The 25,211-nt window shown below is 38.2% G+C and overlaps 1 protein-coding gene across 1 annotated transcript; it reads left to right on the forward strand.

Moving 5' to 3' along the window:
- The first annotated feature begins 12,842 nt into the window (after positions 1-12,842).
- Positions 12,843-14,116, forward strand: LOC113304432 (protein MIZU-KUSSEI 1-like). Its single transcript, XM_026553535.1, has one exon. The coding sequence runs from the start codon at positions 12,953-12,955 to the stop codon at positions 13,796-13,798; it is 846 nt and encodes a 281-aa protein (XP_026409320.1). The 5' UTR covers positions 12,843-12,952; the 3' UTR covers positions 13,799-14,116.
- Positions 14,117-25,211: the final 11,095 nt, after the last annotated feature.

The following is a 25,211-nucleotide window of genomic DNA, read 5'->3' on the forward strand; positions in this document are numbered from 1 at the left end:
TTCATTGTTGGAGTCTAGGATACATCTTCTGGAAGAGGAATTACGAAAGGCTCGCTCCCTTCCTTTTCCGGGAGTTAATGAGAGCATGTTGTGTCTTACCAGAGAACGGGACGATGCCCGAGCCGAAGTTTGGGCTCTAAGCAAGGCCCTTGCTGCGTCTCGCGCTGAAATAGCGCGTCTGGCTGAGTCTGAGAGAAATCTTGAAGTATGTATGTACAGACTTGGCAAAGGGGTATCAGAGATAAACAATGAGGTCAACCATCTTCGTCACATGGATTCGACGAAGCAGGTAGAACTAGATGCCAGTCAATTTACTCTCACCAACCTTCAACTAGATTATAAGAAATTATCCGCGGAATATGACCATCTTGATGAAGCGCGAGATGCGTTTGTTAATGAGTATGAAGAGGCTTCGGCTTGTGTCGAAGGTATAACTCTATTTCATCGAGTGTGATTGTGTCTTTTCTGTGCTAACTCCCTTGTGTTGTCTTTTTCAGAGCTCGAGGGACAACTCCGCGTTGCAAATGAAAAATTTGAAAAGGCTCAATCTTCCTTAGCGCAGCAGGAAGGACAGACTAATCATTTTAAGAGTTTGGCGGCGTCCCGCGAAGAGGCCGTTGGTGCAGCTTCTAAAGAAGTGAATCGTCTATCTTCGTTGTTATCCCAAGCCCAACAGCGGACAACAGTTATTATGCATAAGGCTCGGTGTAAATTGGCTGAGGAGACAAAAAAGATGCTGGAGAAGATTGATCTTGGCCTTAAGACCGAGCATGGCCTTGTGAAGAGCTATCCGCGTCGTCCAGTGCCTGATTCCTTGCCTGGCTCCTCGGGACCCTCATCTGGTGGGAGCGTCCCTTCAACTCTTCGGAACAACCCTGCTGATGGGGCGGCATCATCTAAGTAGAGACCGCGGCATCATTATCCTTCCGTTAGATTTTGCTAGTATTTTGTAAAAAGAATATTTTTGATGTGTATTCCTTGTAAATTTTTGATGTGTAATTTTACAATCCATGGCCTTGCCACTTTTTGTAACCAACCTTTATGAAATGGATCATTTTTTTGATATACCTGCAATATCAGTTTGTTGTTTATTTTAGGCATTGTGATGAAAGACGCTAAAAACAAAATAGTTTTTTAAGTGTTTGGGTGCGATACCGAAGGGAGGTACCTTCGTGATCGTCTTGAGACCTGTCACCCCGCTGGCGAACCCTTGGCCAGAGGATTCCCAGACGGTGGGGGTCGAGGCAACGTTCTAGGATATGGGGTTAAAAAATTTACATACACCCATTCCGTCGACCCGTTGCCTTAAGATTGGTTGGGTATCTCTTTATGCTGGGTGCCTTCCCCCTGGTCTTACACTTATCGACACTGATGGGGGAGACCTGAGAGATTGTAGATTAATTACTTTCCCCAATATTGTTGATAAGTTGATTTCTTGAATTTAGGAAAGCTTGTTTGATTGATAGGTTGAGGCCTGCAATTCCTCGTCCAGAGATAGAAACATGTAGAGCGGTCACGCTGCCTTCTTCTTCTGGTACTCTTCACGCAGATGCAAAGCTGCGTTGCTCCTATGGGTAATATGGTTTAAGCCACTTAGCATTCCAAGGATGTCGGAGGACCTCGCCTTTCAGATTGCGAAGGTAATAGGAACCGCTTCCCGCAATGTCGTGTATTATAAAGGGTCCTCCCCACGTAGGTGCTAACTTTCCCTATCTCTTTTCTCGTTGATACTGTGGGATAGTTCTTAACACATACTGTCCCTCTACAAAATTCCGAAGCTTGACCTTTTTGTTGTACTCCCTTGCTAGTCTTCGTTGATAATTTTCCATCTTTTGCAATGCTGCTTCCTTTCTTTCTTCTAGGTCGTCCAATCTCTCTAACATCATGTCTGTTGTGAGATTTTTCTCCCATGCTTCGGTCTTTGTGGTTGGCATGAGGATCTCTTTCGGGATGACTGCTTCAGCTCCATAAGTGAGGAGAAACGGGGATTCCCCGGTGGCAGATCTTCTTGTTATTCTGTATGCCCATAACACATTATGCAACTGTTCACACCATCGCCCCTTATGTTCGTCTAATTGTTTTTTGAGGATAAGGGCGAGGGTCTTGTTGGTAGCTTCCGCTTGTCCGTTGCTTTGAGGGTATATGGGGGTGGACTTGTTTTTCCTTATTTTGAAAGTGTCAAAGATCATGTCTATGTTTTTCCCCTGTAATTGTTTACCATTATCGGACACGATTTCCGCTGGTATGCCGAATATGCAAATAATATTTTGGAATATGAAAGTAAACACGTCCACGTCTCTGATCCTGGATAAGGCTTTGGATTCCACCCATTTACTGAAGTAGTCCGTGGCTACTATCAAAAATCGTATTTTCCCTGACCCTTCGACGAAAGGCCCGACGATATCTATGCCCTATTTCGCAAATGGCCACGGGCTATCTACAGAATTTAACAGTGTTGCCGGCGCGTGTATCTTTTTGGCGAAGCGCTGACATTCTTCACACCGTCGGGACATCCTTGCGGCATCCTGTATCATTGTGGGCCAGTAATATCCTTGCGTTTTTGCTTTGTCGGCTAGTGACCTCATGCCGCTATGATTCCCTGCGTCACCATAATGGATGTCGTTTAGAATTCGGTGCCCCTCTCTCCGGGATAAGCAGCGTAGTAATGGCCCGAGGAAGGATTTCTTGTATAGGACCCCATCCCGGAGATCATATCTTCCTACTTTGGAGAGTATTTTCCTAGCTTTTTTATGGTCCGCGGGTAAGCTTCCCTTTTCGAGAAACGCATGGATCACCGTTCTCCAATCATCTTCGTTGCTGAAGTCTTCGTCTTGATTTTCTCTTGACAGGATGTCTTTTTCGCCAAAATCGTTATGGATGTCTTCTCCTATTTGGTCTTTGATATTTTCTTCCACTGTCTCTTGATTGGTAGCGAAGGAGAATTGAGATGCAATCGAAGGCTCGTATACCCTTGTTATTTTAATAGCTTCGACACTTTTATCCTTCAGCATGGATGATATATATGCTAGGGCATCCGCATGCCTGAGATCCTTTCTGCATAAGTGCCGGAATTTGATGTTCGGAATTTGTGACGCCAATGTTTGGACCAAGGCCATGTAAGCTGAGAGGGTGTCATCGTACAAATTGTACTGGAGCTTTATTTGCCGTATGACAAGCTGCGAATCACTTTTCAGTCTTACATCGGTTACCCCCATTACTATTATTATACGGAGGGCATGTACGACTACCTCGTGTTCAACGATATTTTTGGTATGCTCTTTGAACTCTAACCTGAGTTCCTGTACAATCCTTTCTCCGGTTGGGGTGGTAATGACAATGCCTATTCCTGCTCCTTCCTTATTTTTGGAACCGTCGACGAAGACTTCCCATTGTCTTTGACTCGCGGGTTCGAGGATATCCATTGGATCTTTGCTTTCTTCTTCGGCTTCTGGTATTCCCTTAATCTCTTCGTCGTTGTCCAGGGGGAGGTCTGCTAAGAAATCCGCCAAAACTTGGGATTTTCGAGAATGTTGAATTTCATGAATGATGTTGAATTGGTCCAGGTGGGTGTTCCACTTGGCTATTCTGCCCACTTTTCCCGCGCTTTTGAGGACTGCTTCCAGTGGTGCTTTGCATGGGACGCGGATGAAGTGAGTTAGGAAGTAGGTTCTCAGCTTTTGAGTAGCCCAAACCAATGCTAGGATAAGCTGTTCGATCTTTGTGTAATTCCTTTCCGCAGAATTGAGGGTCTTACTGACGTAATAGATAGGTTGTTCTATCTTCGTATTGGTTTTGACCAACACTGCGCTGACTGCGTCTTCTGTTGCTTCTATGTACAATGCTAAAACCTCATCAGGATCCGGTTTCTGCAAGATCGGAATTGAAGCTAGGTGTTCTTTGATTTTTTGGAAGGCTTCTTCGCATTCTGCGGTCCATTCAAACTTGCTCCCTTTTTTGAGAATGTTGAAGAAATGTTTGCATTTGTCCGAGGATCGGGCAATAAATCTGCCCAAGGCTGCGATGGACCCATTGAGTTTCTGCACTTCTTTTAAATTCTTCGGGGACGACATTTCTATTATGGCCCGAATCTTTACTGGGTCTACCTCGATGCCCCTTTTTGTTACCAGATACCTGAGGAATTTTCCCGAGGTGACGCCGAAAGTACATTTCTCTGGATTTACTTTCATGTGATGTTTTCTCATTGCTTCGAAGATGTCTCTCAGATCCTGGTGGTGATCTTTGCGCAGCTTGCTTTTGACGAGCATATCGTCAACGTAAACTTCTAAGGTACTACCAATCCATGGCCTGAAGATAGCATCGACCATTCTTTGGTATGTTGCCTCTGCGTTGCGAAGTCCGAAGGGCATTCTAGTGTAGCAATAAAGGCCATGTGGGGTGTAAAACGTTGTGTGTGGCTGATCTTCTTCTGCCAGGGCTACTTGGTTGTAGCCAGAATGTCCATCCAGGAATGACAGCTCTTCATATCCTTCTATCGCCTCTACCAGCTGATCTATGTTTGGCAAGGGATAGATGTCCTTTGGACATGCCTTGTTGAGGTTAGTAAAATCGATGCATATCCTAACCCCTCCATTTTTCTTAGGAACGACGACCATATTGGAGATCCACGTAGGGTACTTGACTTCCTTGATGAAACCTGCGTCTAGTAGTTTCCGAAGTTCCTTTTTCACGGCCTTATGATACTCCGGTGCAACTTTTCTTATTTTTTGCCTGAAAGGTGGTGTGCCTGGTTTGATGCGCAGCTCGTGTTGGATTACTTTTGGGTCAATCCCAGGCATATCTCCTAATTTTCAGGCGAATACATCCGCGTATTCTTTAAGTAATTTGGTTAGAGAATCTTCTCTTTTTTCGTCCATTATGGTCCCTACTTTGATCATCTTCGGGTTTTCTTCCGTTCCTATGTTGATTTATTTTACGGGCTCTACTGGCGTGAACACCGGCTTCGGATCCCCGAGAACTGGAACGTTCTTTGATTGCTATTTAGTATGTTTCTTTCCTTCGTTGGCTGCTGAAGTACTTGTCTCTGTGTTTAGGACATTATCATCTTTGGTCAAACCCCTTCCTGTAGTTTTCTTGAGGAACAGGTCTATGGCCTTCTCTTTCGCGGTTTCTTTATTCTTAATTCTTCGGGTTTTTCGCTGCTCTTCTTGTTCGTTGTTGATGCGATCCTGAGTGGCCTGGCACTCCCTTGCAGAGACCCGATCTCCCTTGATTTCCATTACTCCCTCAGGTGTAGGGAATCTAAGATATTGGTAGTACGTTGCCGCCACTCCCTTGAGTTTATGTAACCACTTTCGTCTGATAATGGCGTTGTAGGGGGATGGGGCGTCAACCACGCTGAATCGTGTCTCTACCTTCATGGGTCCGGCGTTAAATTGCAACACGATGTCTCCTAATGGCTTCGTGGGTGAACCATTGAATCCGTAGATGGTGTAATAAGAGGTCATCAGCTGTTCTTCATGGAGTTTCATTCGTTTGAATGCGTCGTAGAATAGAACGTTTACTGATCTTCCCCCGTCTATGAGGATCTTTTTGAGGTTACATCCGGCCACTGGTAGTGTGAGGAACAGGGGGTCGTTATGGTCTTCCATGTTCTCTTCGATATCCTCAGCATCGAAAATAATAGGCGAGTCCATCCACTCTTCGTGCTCGTCCACCTCTATCCCATCGATCTTATACATTTCGCAGCGGTCTTCGAACTGCTTCCGTAACCTCTTTCCTATCTGTGTTGTAAGTGAGGGCCCTGCGGCTTCTGAACACGAAATGGTGTTGATTGTGCGGTTCCCTTCTGGAAGCTGGACTGGATTGGTTCGTTTGGATCTATCCTCGACGACATCCTTTCGTATGTAATGTTTGAGCTCGCCAGCATCGATTAATTTTTGGATCATTATTTTGAGGTTTTTACATTTTTCGGCCTGGTGTCCGTTGAAGCAGTGATATTCACAATAATCTTTAGACTTCTCGGTTCTCGAGGGCTGCTTTCCCTTAGACCATGGCCACTCCAGGTTTTCCCTTCCTTTGATCTCTCTCAGTATCCGAGCATAGCTAGCATTGAGCTTCGTATAAACTTGATCTTCGAATTTTCGATCGCCTGTTCGGCGTTCGTCCCTTCGTTCCTTCCTGTCTTCGTGAGGCCGCTCCGCTGAACAGTTCCTTTTGGCCCCATTGGTTTGTTCTGCTGAATTGGTACGGTGAGACTTCTGCGTGTATTCCCTAGGGTTTTCACGCTGGATTTCTTCAAGAAGAGCGTGCTTTTCAATAATTATTCGAAGATCTCCCTCTGTTTTAGGTACGCTTCCATGAATCTCAACGAATAATGGACTCATTCGGTCTAATCCCCACTTGTCGCAGTTGATACTTACCACCGGGTCCACACTCCCTATGGCTTGGCATACCTTGTGCCATCTGCTAGTGTATTCCCTCGTGGTTTCCTTATAGCCTATTGCTAGCGAAAAGAGCTTATCCATTCCAGTATTAACAGCCTTGTTGTACATGTAAGTTCTTAAGAACTTTTCTGCGAGTTGGTCGTAGGAGTGGATGTAGTCTGACGGCAGATTATCAAACCAAGACAATGCCGATCCCTTCAGGCTCGATGGGAAGTATCTACAGAGTACTGCGTCGTTTGACTCCATCTAGCCAAGACACGGTTATAATACCGAATGTGTGCAGCGGGATCACTAGATCCGTCATAGCATTCAAATGTCGGGACAGGGCACTTGAGTGGAATAGGGGTGCTGACCAGGCGATGAGTTAAGGGCGTGGAGTTAGCCTCTCTCATGACCTCTTCTAACCTTCCCCCTCCTTGTCTACTTTTTAATTGCATGATCTCTGCCATCATTTCATCACGCAGCTCTTCCATCGCGCGGTGGTGCCCTACGCTCTTCTGCTCGTGATAGCTTGACTCTCCGTCGTTATAATCCGGGTCGGATGCGCTACTACCCCTTGTCGCTTTTCCATTTGCTGCTACGATGACTCTTTGGTCTCGGTTTGGTTCTGGTGCCTTTGAACTTGCTTCATCGAGTTGTTGGCTTGTCTTTGTGCTTAAGGCAATCCGGTCTTTTAAATCCTGGTTTTCTCTGGCCAACAGAGCTACAGCATCTGTGTAAATCTTCTGGATCTTTTTCAATTCCTCAAGCTCGGCCATCAATCGATGTGATTGGTTCGACCCCTGATTGGGAGTCCCAGCTCGTGCTACTACGGCAATGGTTCCGCCTTCTTCGATGGTTTGCACTAAAGGTGGGGGAGGTTCAGCTTCGATTGTTGGAATTTCCAGATCGGGCGAAGTGCCCATCTGCGGCGTTAGAGCCGCCGGCACAGTTTGATTTTGATCGTTTGTTGATGGCATTCCGAAGGTCGGCGGGTGCGCGGGTTGGTGTGTTCTGGATTCATCCACCCTTTCTTTTGGTTGGTGAAATTGATTCGTACCGAAAGTTTTGCTGGCTTCCGCAGCCTTTGGGGCAGCCGCTGTTGTACTATACTTTGTTGCGGCTTCTCTGAGGGCCGCGGCTGCGACGGAGTTAGCGTTCATAGGAGAAGTGATTTCCGCAGTGTCCTGCCTCTGACTGGTCATTTTGGCTTTGTCTCCTTTCTGCTTGCTCCGGGTGATGATCGGGGTCGTCCTTGATGCTTCCTTTGACGTGACTTTGGATTTTCCTGCTTCCTGCATCTTTTCCATCGTGGGTCCTTTTGTCGCTTTCGTTTTCCTTCTGCACAAGGGAATTTCAAACAGCGAGAAACAGAAATATCTGTGCGGATTGGGTTAGTTTACAAAATTCCTTACTCCAAGACCGGGAAAAACTGCTCGAGGGCCACAGAGAACTTTTAAAAATGCGAGTTCATTGAAGGTACGCGGGAACGTGAAAGGATCCCCTTAAAAATGCACGTAGATCTTTTTGAAATTATTTTGGAAGCGACCCACTGGAAAGTCAGGTCCGTAAGAGATCTAAAAAATGTAAATCCAAGGATATAAGCGATAAATCTTTTAACCAGTTTAAATTGCTTCGACAGAGACTGCCAGGACCATCGAAGATAACGGGTGCGTTTTTTTAATATAGTAAAGTTAAAAAAAGGTAAATACTGCTAGAGCTGATGAGATAGAGCAATCATATGCTAATTTAATATGCAATCACAAGATAAGATAAATCTTTTACCGGGACGAAGTCCCTGTTTCTAGCGCCAAATTGTGAACACGTAAATCACAAAGGCATCTATATGTTCACAAACAATATTCACACTCTAGGTACCGACTCGTGCTGATAATACAATGGCATTGATTCCTTGGCTCAAAACCTTCGGGTTTATCATAGCCTCATCTAAGAACATCGCGAGTGGCGTTTACGCAGGGGAAGATAAAGAAAACGAAGCATAAAAGTAAAACTCATGGAGCGTTAGGAAAAAGTAAAGTGCTGAAGTGTAAATAAGACTGGGATTTACGTGGTTCAGCACTAAGGCCTACATCCACGGGGTTGTTGTTTCACTATGTACTTGATGGTTACAAAGATAGTCGAGTGACTTTGGGGTTTACATAGGTCTGTATATTGTAAAGGACTAACTTACACTCGCAATCTTTCTCTCTCCTTCTCTTCCTGATTTTTCCGATCCCCTTACTCTTGGTGGAGAGGGGGTATTTATAGGGTTAGAGTGTGGGACCCACCTCTGAGGACCGTTGGAACCTTATCTTCTTGTGTTTTGTGTCCATCACGCGGGGGTCTTCGTTTATTACTTCATCACGCAGAGTCGTCTTCGTTCGTTCCACGGGTTGATCGACACGTATGTTGCTCAGAGTGTTTAATGCGGGTAGTTGAGGTGCCTGCTCGTGTCAGGCAAGTGTCTTCTGCCCCTGTCACATCCATGTCAGTTCATTTTCTCTCCACCGTTGATCTTGGCTTCTTTTGGGGATGAGATAAAGTAACTCTTCGGGAGTTATCTGGTGCTCCGCAGTACATCGTGTTACCGGTACGTCCTTTTAACTTCTGCCCTTAGATTTGTTTGGGCAAAGATCCAACGTCGGCGGGATGGGCATCTTAGCTGTGGGCACATGTCATCATGCTTTGATGACTTTGTCCGCATGCTCTCCACGTATGTTCCTATATACACGTGTTTGATGATGAAATATGTGCACACACCAATGCCTATATTTTCACTCACAACGTTTTACTCTCTTCTTCATAATTTATTAAACAAATACTTGTTATTTATAATTTTTAGTATAAATTATGCAATATGAGGGCCGGCATAAACATATTAAGGAAAAAAATAGATCGAAAAAGTGAAAGAATACCAACGCCTACTAAAAATGTCGATTATACTCCACATCGAGATGCAAAGTTTGTTTCCCCGAGTGTAGTTGTTGCTACATAATTAATTACAAGTCATGTGTTGGGGCATCAAGAATGGTCGATATACTATGAAATGAGAGGTGGATACAAAGACTTAATTGTTATTTATCTAGGTCTACACCCTGCGGTACGAGAAAGAGTGAATAGATATCTCTGACATCGGTTTTATTATGTAATTACAGAAAATACAATTGCACGCTTACGAGAATATTGGTAGAAAGTTGGTAGCCTACGATGCACACGTTCCATTACATGGACATTGAAATTGGTAAATTTGTTTAGCTAAAATTAAATTTATTTTCTAAGCAATTGTTGACTAATGCAAAATAATAATTAGATGATATACTTCTTCCATGGAAGAGGTTTGAATTAAATGTTCAAGTGCGTATTACTGAAGCACGGTATCTCGGATGGTAACAGACGATTATAAAGTCTACCATTGGTGTTTACAACATGTACATCTATGGGTTTGATTTCTCTGCGTTAGGACGTATGGTTCGTGATAGGTCCTTCATTCCTAGTCGTCGCCTCCAGAAAAACCATGTTCACAACATACACATTAATGAAAAGTAGTGCTTTATGTTGAACCGAATTACATATGTTTTATATTAAGCATTACATTTATTTCTAGTTAGAAACTAACATTTAATTTACTAACTCAATTAACCAATAGAAAGACTTGTGATTGATCATCTTCATTGAGACGTACTCGGTGGAACACCATCTAACAAGAAGGGGTTGAACTTGTTTAATTTCTTAAGGAAAACATATTTTTCCATTTTCAACATTCATCCAATAATCTTCTTTTCATCTCAGCATCAATTTCACCCCTCAGTCTAAATCGATTGACTTGCATGATTAAAGCTATAAATTCACTTACTTCCTTCTTAATTATCTCAAAAAAAAATCTTGTAATGTCGCTTATAACACGACGACTCGGGTTACGGGTGTCACTGTGGAACTTCTCGTAAATAATTGTCCTTAGATTCATTCCGTGAAATTGTGCTTCAGCAAGCTGAGTTTGTAACAACACAACGTTTCCGCAAATAGCTAAATCTTCTTCTTGAGTATACTGAGCTCGCCGAACTAATAAGGGTCGGGACATCTTTCGACAAATTATTTTGAGTGAAGAGATATAATTGTTGCAAATTTTGAGTTAAATGAGTTGTATTCATGGGGGGAAATTAGAGTCGTTGGAATACTAAATTCAAATTATTTGTTGGCAGGTAGACAAGGACCGCGCGGGTTAAGTTGAACCGCCAAATTATGTTGTGACGCACGGGTGAAATTAACTCGTTGGCGGCTTCGAAAAAAACGCACGACTCTTAGTGGATCGCAACGAGCAAATCAATAAATTAACTCGTTTACCGGTCTGTTTTCTGTTTTGATCGGTCCATAGCGGGATCAAAGTGCGCAAATCCCATAGGAATTGCTCTCAAATATACAATAGGAATATAAACCGACTGGTGAGGCAAAACAAACATACCGATTTACCATTTACCAAACAAAGCTTACTAAAATACAGAAAAAGCAATCGAAAGTTAGAAACTTTGTGAGGATATGGAATCGGTGAATGGTGAGAAAGGTGCAACTAGCTAGTAAAGGACTAAAGGAGTGCCTGATGGTGGGCAGTGCCGCAGTAGAAGTATATTTTAGTTGCTGCTTTGTAACGACTTCCAATGCAGGTAGAGAGAGAGAGGCAGTCAACTAGTCAAGCCTACTAAGCCATTTCCCTTTACTTATCAACCCCACATTTGAACTTAGGTCCCCACGCAAGAAAAAGAAACAACATAAACTGTCTCCTCAGATTCCTCTTCTCTCAATTCCAATATTGTCTGGCTTTTCTCTCCATTTCCTCTGCTGCACAAGTAAAACTGTGTTACTATACGAGTTACTTACTAGTAGTATTATATCTCTCTGTTGCTCTAATCTGTCTCTTTTGTCCATCTCTGTTATTGTCTCTCCATTTCTGCATCTCTTCTTAATCTTTGTTTCCACGCTGTGTGCCAAGTATCTTTATTTCTTGGGATATTTTGACTTTGGGTCCCAACTTTGTGATCAGTGTTGCATTTGAGTCCCAGAAAGTTCAATATTAGAGTTTGGGTCCCAGGACTGTCGTTGACCGTCTTGACCGTTTCAAAAATAATTTTAATTTTAATTAATTTAAATTTAGCTGACGGTGTCAAATATAACTGAGTCAGACTTAGAAGAATCAGGTTCAGCCAAGTCATGCGAGTCATAACACATAAAACCAGTCAAATGTGAACGATTCATCTACACGCAAAAAAAATTCCCTAATTTCATCATTTCAAGAACATCTAAAATCTGTAGAAAAAAAACATAACTTAGTTACTAAACGATCAAACAGATCAAAAGTCTCAAGTAAGAAATGGGTTTTTCAGTTCACCTACATTAACTTTCAATTAAGTTAGTATGTTCAGTCTATAACATCATTTGAACCATCATTCATTAATGATTCCATTACATTTTCAGGAGTAATCGACTTTTTTTTTTTTTGATAGGAAGGGATAGAATTAAAAAAGAAAAAAAAAATGTACGTACAGGAGAGCTACAAGTACTAGCAATTTGATTTGATTTGATTTTCCTTGTTTTTGATTTTGTTATTTTTAGACTTCCATATGCAAATGTATCTGAATCAAATCAAAGGCTTAGAAGCCAAAACCCATTTACCCAATAATTTAGGTTGAAATAAATTGAATCCCTGCAAACCCATATATCAAAATGGAAGTTATATTGACTAGTAATCAATTCATTAAGAAAACATTAGGACCATTTCTCTAGTATTACTAATGAAAACATCCACTAGTATTACTAATGGACTACTTTCTGTTGTTTGATATGCAAATAATTCCATGGTATCGTTTCATACCTATATCTCTCTCCTTCTGTCATTCTATACCTTACGGCCTTTCTTTCTGATTTCTACAACTGTGGGGTTTATTAGAGTTAATTTATGTAAATTCTGGTGGTGACTGGTGAACGATGGAACTGGTGAAGTTCATGAGTTTTGTTGCCGGGAAACACGAAGAAGAAGAAATAATCTTAACCGTTGCTTTCCGAGGTAATTATTAACCATATGCGTGTTAGACAGAAAGTACGATGGCTAGGTTAGTAAATAACTCAAAACTTAATATTAATTTGGTCATTTGCCTCTTTAAACAGATTTTGTAACCGTCAAGACGGTCAATTATGGTCCTGGGACCCAAACTCTAATATTGAACTTTGTAGGACCTAAATGCAACTCTGGTCACAAAGTTAGACCCAAAGTCAAAATATCCCTTATTTCTTCCATATCTAGTTTAAGTAGGGTTGCTTAATTTTACTTTTGTTAGGATTCGCTCTCTGATAATCCAGTAGGCTGACAAAAAGGACTAGAGGCAAGGAATATAAGGTGATCCCACACATCCCCATTCCATAAACTAAATCAAAAGCAAAAGAACATAAATTTGTATTCAAATCTTTCTTTCTTTCTTTCATTTCCACTTTCTCTTTAATTTCTAAGGCACTGTACACTACACCCATTTTGATTTAAAGACTACTTATTCCTCTCATTGATATTTTTCTTTTCCTCTTAAATGAGGACAATCATGGCTAAAACTCCTCATGACTCTTCCTTCTCATTCTCTAGAAGAAACTTTCATTGGGGAAAGAAAACGCCTGAAGATGATGAAGATGAGGATGATCATGCTGATAAAGAAAGTGAAATTCTAACCAGTTCTTTCTCTGCTTCCTTGAAGCTAAGTGATCATGTCGACCATGAAGCAGAGAAGAAGAAAAAGACCAAGTTAGGTCATGAAAGTAAGAATCCATCGGTTAGTTTGCAAAACCAGCAGAAGAAAAAACCTCAAGTTGTAGCAGTCTCGACACTAAGAACTGTCGTTCTTACAGTATTCAGTAAACATAGAAGGTTACAATATCTTTCGGGTCTTGGTACTCGGGTTGTTGGTACATTATTCGGGTACAGACGTGGCCACGTTCATTTTGCATTTCAAGATGACAGTAAATCGAATCCAGCGTTTTTAATTGAGTTAGCAACACCAACAAGTGGTTTAGTAAGAGAAATGGCTTCTGGGTTGGTAAGAATTGCTCTAGAATGTGATAAAAACAAAGCTGAGAATAAGAAAGGAATGAAATTGTTAGAAGAACGGCTTTGGAGAACCTATTGCAATGGTAAGAAATGTGGGTTTGCTATGAGAAGGGAATGTGGACCTGAAGAATTGAAAGTACTCAAGGCTGTCGAACCAATTTCCACAGGTGCTGGGGTTTTGCCGGGGTCTGCATCCGGGTCAGAAGGTGAGTTAATGTATATGAGGGCTAAATTCGAAAGAGTTGTTGGTTCTAGAGATTCTGAAGCTTTTTATATGATGAACCCTGATGGAAATGGAGGTCCTGAACTAAGTCTTTATTTGCTTAGAGTTTAAGACTTTTAGAGTGATACAGAGTTCATCTTCAAGAAGCCTAACAGCTCTTTCATGGTATTGGTGGTTACACTTCTTCTGCAATGGAAATGGAACCTGCGGTACTACATTAAATTTCTCTGTATTTTTTTAAGCTGGGTTTTTTGGGAAATGGGTTGGTGAGTTAAGGTGATTTTGTTAATTCTTAGGTAATGTATGGTAATCGGTGCATAATAGCATCATGATGACAAATGATGATGATGATAAGTCGGGGTATAGTATTCTACTTATATATGTATGTTGTATAGTCTTAGGTAAGAAAAAGAAAGCGAATTTCAATCATGATTCTGAGTAATAGAGTATCGATCATGATTAATCTTCCTATTGATATTATCTTTATAATATAAGGCCACTTCTTTTATATGTAATTCAACGGTACTCAGCCTGTTGTACCCACTAGCCACTCATTTTATCAATTTTGAACGTATATACAAAATGCAGGCTGCTTTATGGTGAATCCACCTGGAATAAGCAAATGAGTTTGATTAATAGCGCGTTTGGATATAATTCTGGTTATAACTTCTGCTTCTCCAGAAGCAGAAATTCAGATATTTTGCTTCACAAAAAGTCAATTTTTCTATTTTTAGAAGTCGTTCTGAAATTCCACACTCAAAATGACTTCTTGCTTTTTGATTTCTAGAAATCAAAAAACTACTTCTGGATGTGCATCCAAACGCGCTATAAGACATGGGAAAAATCAGACATAAAACATAATAATGATGCAAATAAGCAAATTGGTCATACAAATGCCCCTAGACCAACGCCTTTTTAACAACTAGTTTCAATGATTTGCTTCATTTTTTTCTTTAAATAAAAATCAATATATTACGTTCCTATTCACATTTAATTCACACCTTCTCTTCTTCCGTTTTTTTACCCTTTTAAATTGTTGTTGAATTATTTTATTTTATTTTTTAATTCAAAAGAAAATTTTATTAAAAGAAATTATTGGGTTATAACTATTGCCACCCTGAAGAAATTGCTGAAGTCTATCTTAACTCATTAGGATATATCCAGTAAAAAATTATCGTAAAATTCAAAAGAGAGTAACTCTACCGTAGTTATTTTTGCCAAGTCATAAGCAACAATATTGCCTAATCTCTTGACTGGCTTAACCAAGAAGCTTTCCCTGCAAACTTATTCTTAACTTCTAAAATAAAAACTTCATTGGCACTATGAACTACATAATTTGATTTATTGATAGAGATAACTACATTTTCCCTATATGATTCAAAAATGACTTGATTGAAACTCAAGTATGTTGCCCACCTAGTTGCCTCCACTATAGCCATGCATTCCATTTTCTCTGCAGCATACTTCGGGTTCAACTTTTCATCAATGAAGCTTCCTTTTTCTCCATGGCATATACATGCACATTACGAATTATTAGTCTTATACTTGCTTTTCATGTTTCAACCACGTAAGAGGCATCCATATTTATCTTAACAAAGCCTTCATCAGGTGGTTCACAACTCTCTCCCTGCAAACATAGATTATTAGTTCCACCATTTCCTGCTAGGTCATGGTTCTCTGACAGACTTTACTCAAAGTAGTTTTCCTATTAGGTTTCACATTTTGAAATACAATATTAAGCCCATCTTTCCAAGCGAACCAAACAATTATCATTAGTTTGTGGAACTCAGATTCAGTTAGAGTAGTAGAATTAAACCAACTCAGAAGCTAATTAAGTCTTAAAGGTTATATTATCATTTAAGAGAGTGGTATTAACATCAATACCAACCCAAATAGACCTATCATAACTACAACTAAGAAACATATGGTCCCCGTTTTCATCAGGAGAATTACACAAACTACAATGTATTTTAATCCCAATTTTATTTCTTACTAACTTGTCCCTAGTGGGAAGGATGTCTTTTGGACACTTCCATATGAATAATTTCACCCTATGATGGATTCTAGACTTTCACGAGCTCTTCCAAACTTCTGCAGGGACATAATTAGCAGCCATATTACTAACATGGCTAAAATTATATAGAGTATTATAGGCACTTTTCACTGAAAACTTTCCTTTCTTGTCACTAGTCCAAATGAGAGTATCAACACCTTCTGAGGGGACATAGATAGCACAAATTTTGTTTGATTATCTTGATTAAATAGAGTATGAATTAAATCCACATTCCAAAGTCTATAATTAGGTAAGAAAATATTACAAACATAAATGTAATCGATATAACCTGTATTACCTATAGCTGGTGTCGAAGGCCCATCTAGACCCCTGATTCAAGAGTCTAACCATATCATAAACTTGGTTCCACATCTAACAGCCCAAAACACATGATTTTTCACAACTTATAAGACAGAAAAAATACTTTTTCAAACCCAAGAACTAGTTTCTTTCAATTCATTAAGAATTTAAGATGCAAAAAAAAACTAGTATTTCTAGACACTTAGCTTTAAGTACTTTCCATACAAACTCATCAAAATTATTACATATTTCCCGAGCTAATTTACTAGATAATATGTAGTTGAAAGTCTCTAAGTTCCTAAATCCCAAACCACCTAAAGCTTTAGGATTACACAGCTCTAACGAAGCAGTAAGACATATTCCTATGTTATTACTTAAATCCCACAGAAATGTTTTTGCAAGGAGTCCAAGTTGTTGATTAAAGTTTTTGGTATTTTTAAACTTCCCATTAGGTGAAAAGAAAGGGAATTTAGTACAGATTTAATCATAGTTGATCGACCAGCTTGATTAGGTGTTTTTCCACTCCAGTTTTTAACCTAGCTTCAAAGGATTGAAGAATAAGTGCAAAAATAAGAGTTTTGTTTTGACCTAGTAAAAGAGCGAATTCAAGATACTTTCATAGCCCTTCGTCATAGGCATGTTAAGGATTTTGACGAGGTCCTTGCAAGCATCGGGGCTAAGATTCTTACTGAAATAAACACTAGTCTTTTGGAAATTTAATAACTGACCTAATCAGAGGTCAAAGTTATCTAAAACATTCAAAATACCTCTAACATTATGCATATTTGGTTTGAAAAAGATCAATATATCATCTGCAAAAGGAAGATGTGAGATAACAGGGACACCCCTAGCAGCTTTTATACTTGAAATTTTATTATTAAGCTCAACAACATGTAAACTTCTATAAATATACTCCATGGCAATTATGAAGAGATAAGGGGATAAACGATCTCCTTGTGTAATTCTTCTAGTAGGAAAAAATTCATCACTGGGAGACTCATTCAAAAGAACAGATATTTTAGTAGTCGATATGCATTGACTAATAAGTTGGCAAAACTTATCATCACATAAACCAAATTTTTGGATAATTTCTAGAAGGATAGACCACTCTAATATATCAAAAGCTTTGGATAAGTCTAACGTAATTGCCATATTACCACACTAAAACCTTCTTATGTTTCATACTATGAATTAACTTATGAGAAACAATGATATTTTCATGGATAGATCTACCGAGCCTAGTTAGCAATTTGGGGTACGGGAAACGTTCAAAACGGTAAACGTACGCGTATTATTCGTTCTGGCGGAATGAAAATTCGGACCACTATGCGGTCAACGGTTCGTGATTCGGGGATAGTTCGGAACGGCATACGTACGTGTATAATTCGTTTTAGAGATATGAGTTCGGGACACAAAATTCGGCATGTGCTAAAATTAGTATATTTTTACAATATATGATGTTATAAAAGCAACAAACCATTGGTTCAGCGGATGGGAGATCCTTGCAATGAGTTAAACGTTGAGAGTTTGAATCCCTCTATACGTAATTTTTGGAAAACGAAAGAAAAGGAACGTTGGGCCTTGAAAGAAGCTGCTAAACTAGGCCCAGTACCTATTGGGTATGAAACTAATGGACCGAACCTAATACGGAACGCCAAAAACGCGAACAATTCGCAGAGCTGAGAAAGTTCACGAATCGAGTCCGGGGTTTGAATTGAACGGCCGTATGAGTCGGGACCGACCTATTCGTAAAAATTCGCGAATGATTCGCCGAATTGCTAACTAGGCTAAAGAGCACAAAAGCTACTTGAAAGGGTGACATAAGCTTCTTGAGAAGTTGCTTCATCCTATTTATTAACAATGAGTTTCGACACAATTTTATAGGTTGTGTTACATAAACTTATAGGTCTATAGTCCACAGTGAAAATTCCTAGGATACACCACCAACTTTTTCTTAGGCAACCTGTATGGACAAACCTAAATAAAATTCCGAGAATTCAACTTAATGATTCTCAATCAAGGAATAATATTCAGAGTTATATCTCTTTCTCCCACAATCATAAAGTTTACAGGGACAAGTCCGTGAACCTGATTTATGTGTGAGAGTACTTGGACGATTCCAAAAATCAATATCCAAGAATCAAGTCATATCCAATAAACAAGGATGGATGTATCTACTTTGATTGATTATAAAAAATATAATGCGGAAAAAAAATAACACAGATACTAGAAGTTTGTTATTGAGGAAACCGCAAATGCAGAAAAACCCCGGGACCTAGTCCAGATTGAACAACAAACTGTATTAAGTCGCTACAGACTCTAGCCTACCACAAATAACTTCAGACTGGAATGTAGTTGAGACCAAATTAAACCCTCATAAAAATTCAGTTATAGTCGCGCTCCTTACGCCTCTTGAATCCCAACGGGACTCTGCGCAATTGATTCCCTTAGATGACGTCCTTTACATCCTAAGAGTTGCTTCAACTCAATTGAAGATTTTAAACCAATCTACCTCCCACAGATAAGCCTATATCTGATTTCTTTTTTGATCAAAGATCAAGGTGAGACTGGAAATCGATAGAAATAGACAAAGTCTAGCTAACCTCAAAATACGGTCTTATGACTCCCGAAGAGCATTCTAGATTCTTATTCACCTCACAAATATTAAACCTGTGTAATCACAAAGTCTGAGAAGAATATAACTTTGCGATTCATATCGATCTTGTTTAAGTGATCAGCTCAACAATCAAAACATGATCAGGATATTCGAATTATCAAGATAAAAATAGTCGTACATGGCTTCACGAATCCCTGGGTGAAGTTCTTTTAGTCGTTGAAACCCTAGAACGGTTTGAGGGAGATGACGACTCCAGTTTACAACTAGGACACACAAAGATAGTGTCAGGGATTCAAAAATCCAAGTTGCTTGAGATTCTCCCTTATGTAGAATTTCAAAGTACAGGTTGCTTTAGGTTTAAGCTAAGATATCTTTGGAACTAAGCAAACAATATCTACAATTAGATAAATCTTTGAAATGAGATTAATATACCAATATATACACTCTGGTTAGGATAAACCGTGATCGAACCGCGTATAAAGACATTGTTCATGGACGGTTAGCTGAAACTAGCCGATTGAACCATAAGCTTAATTATTTTCATATAACACTTAAGAATTTAAACTTGAGTCACAATCATAGGTTATAATGTGATCAATCATGTCTATACAGTGTTTTTAGAGATTTATTCAAATGAAAATTATCTCATAGAAATAATTATTGTGCATCTGAAAATATTCGACGTGGCAAGTACGTGTACTCTACCTTGTTCGTGACTATTATTTTCATGGTACATGTAACGGGTATGTTTACCCTTAAGACAAAAAAGAGTCCAGGAACTCGCATAACTTTTTCGGTTTATGTACCGGGTATGGATACCACTCCGGTTTCAAAACCAACAGTTCCTTTAAGGTATGTATACTAGGTATGCGTACCATTCCTGGTTCACGAGCAACAAACTTTTTATGGTATAAATACCGGGTATTCGTACCAAAAAATTGTTGTCAAACTATAGCTACGCCTACGTGTACTGGGTACATGTACTGCGGCTCCGGATCTATAACAGTTTTTCCAGTATGTGAAACCGGTATGCATACTGTCCTATATTAAAATTTACAGTAGTTCTATATTTATCTATAAATCAATTCGAAACATTTCCAAATAACATCAATGACACATATCACTGTTCTAGGCTATTTTTGAATGATAATCTTGAATCACGATTTAAATTATGAACAATAAATTGTTCTTAAACGAAATTCATCAAGTACGAACAAATGTTCATTAAGCTTAGTCATATATATTTCGAGAACGGTATTACCAAGATAAACTTGACTCGAAATTCTTGATATGCTTACGATATTATAATTAGTCATGTGACATCGTCTCATAGATAAAATGATGAATATAACTTTAGAAATAGGTGGTTCAGTTTTCACTTACCTTTTGTTGAAAAAATTCTCCAAAAGCTTCGGTTGATCTTTGCCTTCAAACGGTAGGATGCGGTGATGTCCGATTCTCAACTACACACTTATATCCTAATTCGAGACTTGACTAATTGTAGATTAGAAATCAATACATAGTTTTGATCAACTAAATTTGACAAAAAGCTTGATATAACAACACTTGTTAGTTCGACTGAGCAATGCTCTAACACATAGGAGACTTAACTTCATTTATTTTATGGATAAGGGAAATATAAGTCTTATTTATTTGTTTTGGCATGAAACCAGAAAAAAGAAATCTTGCACGATATTCACCATATTTTTACCAACTACATGCCAATAATTTTGGTAGAAACCGTCCTGAAAACCATCAAGCCCCGATGAACTCCAGGAAGTCATACCTTTAACTGTAAAAAATATCTCTCCATTAATAGGAATTCTAACAAGAATACCATTAGTATCATCATTAATCACAATATGAATAACATCAAAACAAGAATCAATGAGAAAGGGATTGAAGTTGAACTCACTTTACTAAAATGTGAAGTAAGCAGATTAGAAATAAAATCCATGTCATTGTACCAAACACCTTTATCATCACATAAAACATCAATGTTGTTTCTGAACATTCTTCTATTGGCCAAAGCATGAAAATATCTAGAATTATTATCACTTTCCTTGATAAAATTATTCATAAATTTCTGTCTGTAAATCTCAGTTTGTATGCCTAGTTAGTTTCTAAGTCCTTGGTCAAAGCCACAACCCTATCATGCTGGCGACTAGAGGGAATTTCATTATGGACTCCAGTAAGATGATATAGAATCCATTTATATTATGTTGTACGTCACCAAATTCTATTTTGTTCCACTGAGAGAGTCTGATTCCAGTGTTCTCTAGCCTCTTATGAAATGAAAAATTAGAGGAACCATTACAGTCAACATTCCAAGAAAGTTGAATTTGAGCAAAAAAAGTTGAATGACTAATCCAAGAAACCAAAAACTTAAACGGGCAACAGAGATATTTTGGATTAGGATCGATAATAAATAAAACAGGACAATGATCAAAACCAACATGATCAAGATGAAAAACTTGGAATGTTAGAAGTGAAAACACCAATCATCATTTCCTAAAGCCATATCTAACCTGGCGTTTCTCAAGCATGTACCATATTTATTGCTAGACCAAGTGTGGTTTCTACCCTCATCGCCTATATCCATTAGACCACAATCTTGAACCCATTTATCAACACTATTCATATTTGAACTACCTACTGAATTTTGAAAATTGAAAGTTGAGGTCCCCTAAAACCAGCCAAAGTTGATAAACTACTTCACTAAGTTTGTGCTAAAATTTTCATTGATTTTTCTTAGTGTCCTCATAAGGAAAATCATACATACATGACAATAGAATCTATGGTTTAGCAGGATGTAATTTAATCAGAATATGGATGGTATTATGTAAAGTAGAAACAACATCACAAACAATACCATCTTTCCACATAAGAATAAGACCACCAACAAGACCTCCCCTATTAATGAATTCATAGTTGTAGTAATGGAAACATGTGGAAATGCTAGCCATTCTTTCACTATCAGTCTTAGTTTCAGATAGGAACATCAAATCAGGACTTTGACTTCTAATAAGATTACCTAACTGATTTCTAGTGAAATTCATTAGAAATACTCGGATTAATCGAAGCTATAATCCTTATTTTTCTATTCTGAAAAAAGAGAATTTTGGGGAAAATTCCACTGTTTAAACTTATCCAATTTAGAGAAACTCCTAAAAAATTGTACTCCTCACACACAAACCAGGCTGTTATTTTGAAACATAGGGAGTATTTATCAATAAAACTAAGAATAATGAACGAGAAGCAAAATTATTTAACTTATAGTATCCTAGGTACAATAAGACCCAACCAGAGACACAATAAAACCAAAAATAGGGAAAATAAAAATTAAGGTTTAAAAAACTAAATTGAGAGAAAACCTGATTAGTAGAGGCAAATAATCCAAGTTGATCTTGTGTACCCTATTCTCTAGTAACTCTTCCTGAGCTATCAATTGTTGTTAATCCTTTCTCTTCATCATTTGTTTTGTGAGAGTACATACTAATCTTATCTGACTTTGAATTCCCATCAAATTGATCATAATCCTCAATAGACATATCGTCAATTTAGTATAACTGGGTTATTTCTAGCCATAATGTTGTTTAAGTTTTCTTGATTTGGAGGATTGAATTAGGTTTCATTTATATTCCTCTATGACTTTCTAATCTCAAAACCTTCATCATTACCAAAATATGTAATCTGATCCCCAACTTTGCTTATATCCGATAAAACTAGTGAGTTATTGCTATTAACACCCTTGGTAGTGATATAGGTAGCCAAAAAAGCCTTATCTTCCTCTGTGACAGAATAAACCACATATTGTTCCTCCGTCGACATTTCCTTAATGTTTTGCTCTTGAGCAAGCTTTTAAAAGCTCGATTGTTGTGATCAACTAAATATATTCTTTGGATATGTTGTAATAAGGTTGCATCTCAAAATGGTACCTTATCCAAACTGAAGTACCCGTTGTAGTAGTTATCCATCCTCCTCTTCTCAATTGTTATTTCAGATTGACCTCCGCAAATAAAGTATTCGAGACAAGACCTCTTGGAAAACGGGTTCTTCCTTCCGGGGTAACCTTCTTTCCAATATCTTTTGGTAGTTGTTCATTTAGTAAGATCTGTCCTAGATTTTCAACTTTACACACCATGTTTGCTTTGAAAAGAGATGATCTTTGATAGGCTATATTAGAGTTATACTTCTGAGGAGCCAGCTGATCACCTAATAGCATCCAAGGAACTTTCCTGAGAATATTATCACGATCAACATCATTATAAAATTTAAAGAAATATAAGTTGAAACTTTTTTGAATGATTCCAACCCTTCTGATTCTTTTCCAGATAATGCTGATTTCTTTTTTAACATCGTCAAGATCCATTGGTTTTGGAAGTGATAATTTTTCCTAACAAATTATTAGACCCTTCATTAACAGCCGCATTAACAACTTGAGCAAAGGCAATCATTCTACTAATGGGCCTAGCCGAAATAGAACCAATTCTGGTAGACTGTATCTTGGTTGACAAATTCTCCAACTGACTATTTTGAGTGGTCATTCTACAAACTTCCTCTTTGTAAACTATAAAAATACGGTATAAGAGATGAGAAAAAAAAAGGTTTGTGATGAGATTTTTATAAAAACAATATTGATTGGCGATACATGGATTTTGCACCATTGATATCACCAACATTAAAAGTAGTTTAGATTAAAATACGATTATCACCATTTGTGTCACCAACACCAAATACAATATGCATTGATGAAATATCAATTTATGACGATGTAACTAAAAGATCAAGAGAAGAGGTGTAAAAATTAGTGATAAATCAGTTTTAACACAATTAATCAAATCAACAACAAAATTAGACACTGAAGACAAGAACATAAAAACGAAAGTCTAAATTTTTGTTGTGATATACATTCAAATAACCAGTAAAATTGATATCGCAATGTAAAATTAAATCAAAACTGAGAAATACACATTGAAAATAAAAATAAAAATAGAGACCAATATTTCGAAATTATTAAATTTTCAAGATTAAAATTTTAGGGTTTAATAAAGCTTAAAATCAATTAAAGGTTTGAAGTTTAACGTGAAATAATAATGATGTAGTATTAATTATAAAAACGATGTAGTAGAAGAATTTATCAGTTTGATCATGTCTTCTAGGAAGTAAGAATAATGCTTTGACAAGGAGAGTTCTTGTGTGACATACTGGGAAGAGATGAGATATCCAGTAGAATATATAAGATCGGATATTTTTTTTTATTTCTTAATGGAATGAAATATTAATGGTTGATTATCAAAAAAATATTCCCGATACAACTCGATTAGATTGAGAAGGTACAAGGGTGACTAGATTATGTAAAAATATTAAGTTACGTTATAATTTTAGGACACTAAAATATTTTTCCATACTTAATTTGAAAATAGATATAAAATAATATCTGCTTCTTTAGGCTAAGTCATATGGGCTAGATTGAGCTGTTAGATTAGCAGAAAAGTGTCGCAGTTCAGAAAAATGTACGGTCTATTTGTTAACACTACTTCTCTTTCCTAACATGTGCTCGCAGGTGAAGTAGCAGCGAGATTGAAGCGATGAATGGTTCAGCACTGAAAAAGTGAACTTTACGCTAAACGGTTCAGTGCTAAAGGAATATCCAGAGTATCAGCGCTGAACTATTCAGCACAGACGTTGGCGTTGTTCTGTTCAGCGATGCACAATTCATCGCTTGACCTTTTTTTATCCTACACCTCCTTCACACCACCAACGACTATTTTTTTCAAATTTTGTTTTTTCTAAATGTTCCCTTTTTTCCTACACCTAGTTTATACTACCAACGGCTATATTTTCAAATTTTGAATTGTGAAATGTTTGGCAATTTGTTCCAATGGTTGTTTGTTTCAAAATTTCAAAATTTACCATAATAAAGGAAATCTTTCGTTAACATTGCATAACAAGGTTACAATGATTTTTTGAAGAAATTAAAAAGGTACATTGAAATTAAAATAACTTAAATAACTTAAAAAATAAAAAAGTGCATTGAAATTGAAATCCTAATTCTAAATAACTTAAATTAATTTAGGGGATTGGTGGTAACCCATTACGGACCAAAATCTCGTTCTTTCATAGTTTGTAGAGGGGTTTCTCCCATTCCTCTAATTCATTCAAGTTTTGGCGTAGGATCTTCAAGGAAGCTTCCCTTTGTTGTGTTTTTGCCAAGATGGTAGAGTTTTCCATGTGCTTCTTGAGGTACTCTTCCTCCGTTTCATACTTTGTAACCCTTTGTTCTTGTGATTTTTCAAGAAGTTCGATGAGCCTATCCATTTTTTCATCTTCTCTTTGCGATGATTTAGCCTCATGAGCCCTTTTCTTTGCATTATCTCTTTCTGCACTTCTAACATCATCTGTTTATTCGAAAAAATGTCTTCTACGAGATATGTCTGAGGTTTCAGAATTATGAGTAAATGATGAGCTACCAAGCACTGCCATATCCTCCAAATCTTCATTCATATATACTGGAGCGGAAGTATCAGCTTCATTGTCTTGAATAGGTTGAG

This window comes from Papaver somniferum, chromosome 8, assembly GCF_003573695.1.
Source record: "Papaver somniferum cultivar HN1 chromosome 8, ASM357369v1, whole genome shotgun sequence".
Taxonomy (NCBI): Eukaryota; Viridiplantae; Streptophyta; class Magnoliopsida; order Ranunculales; family Papaveraceae; genus Papaver; species Papaver somniferum.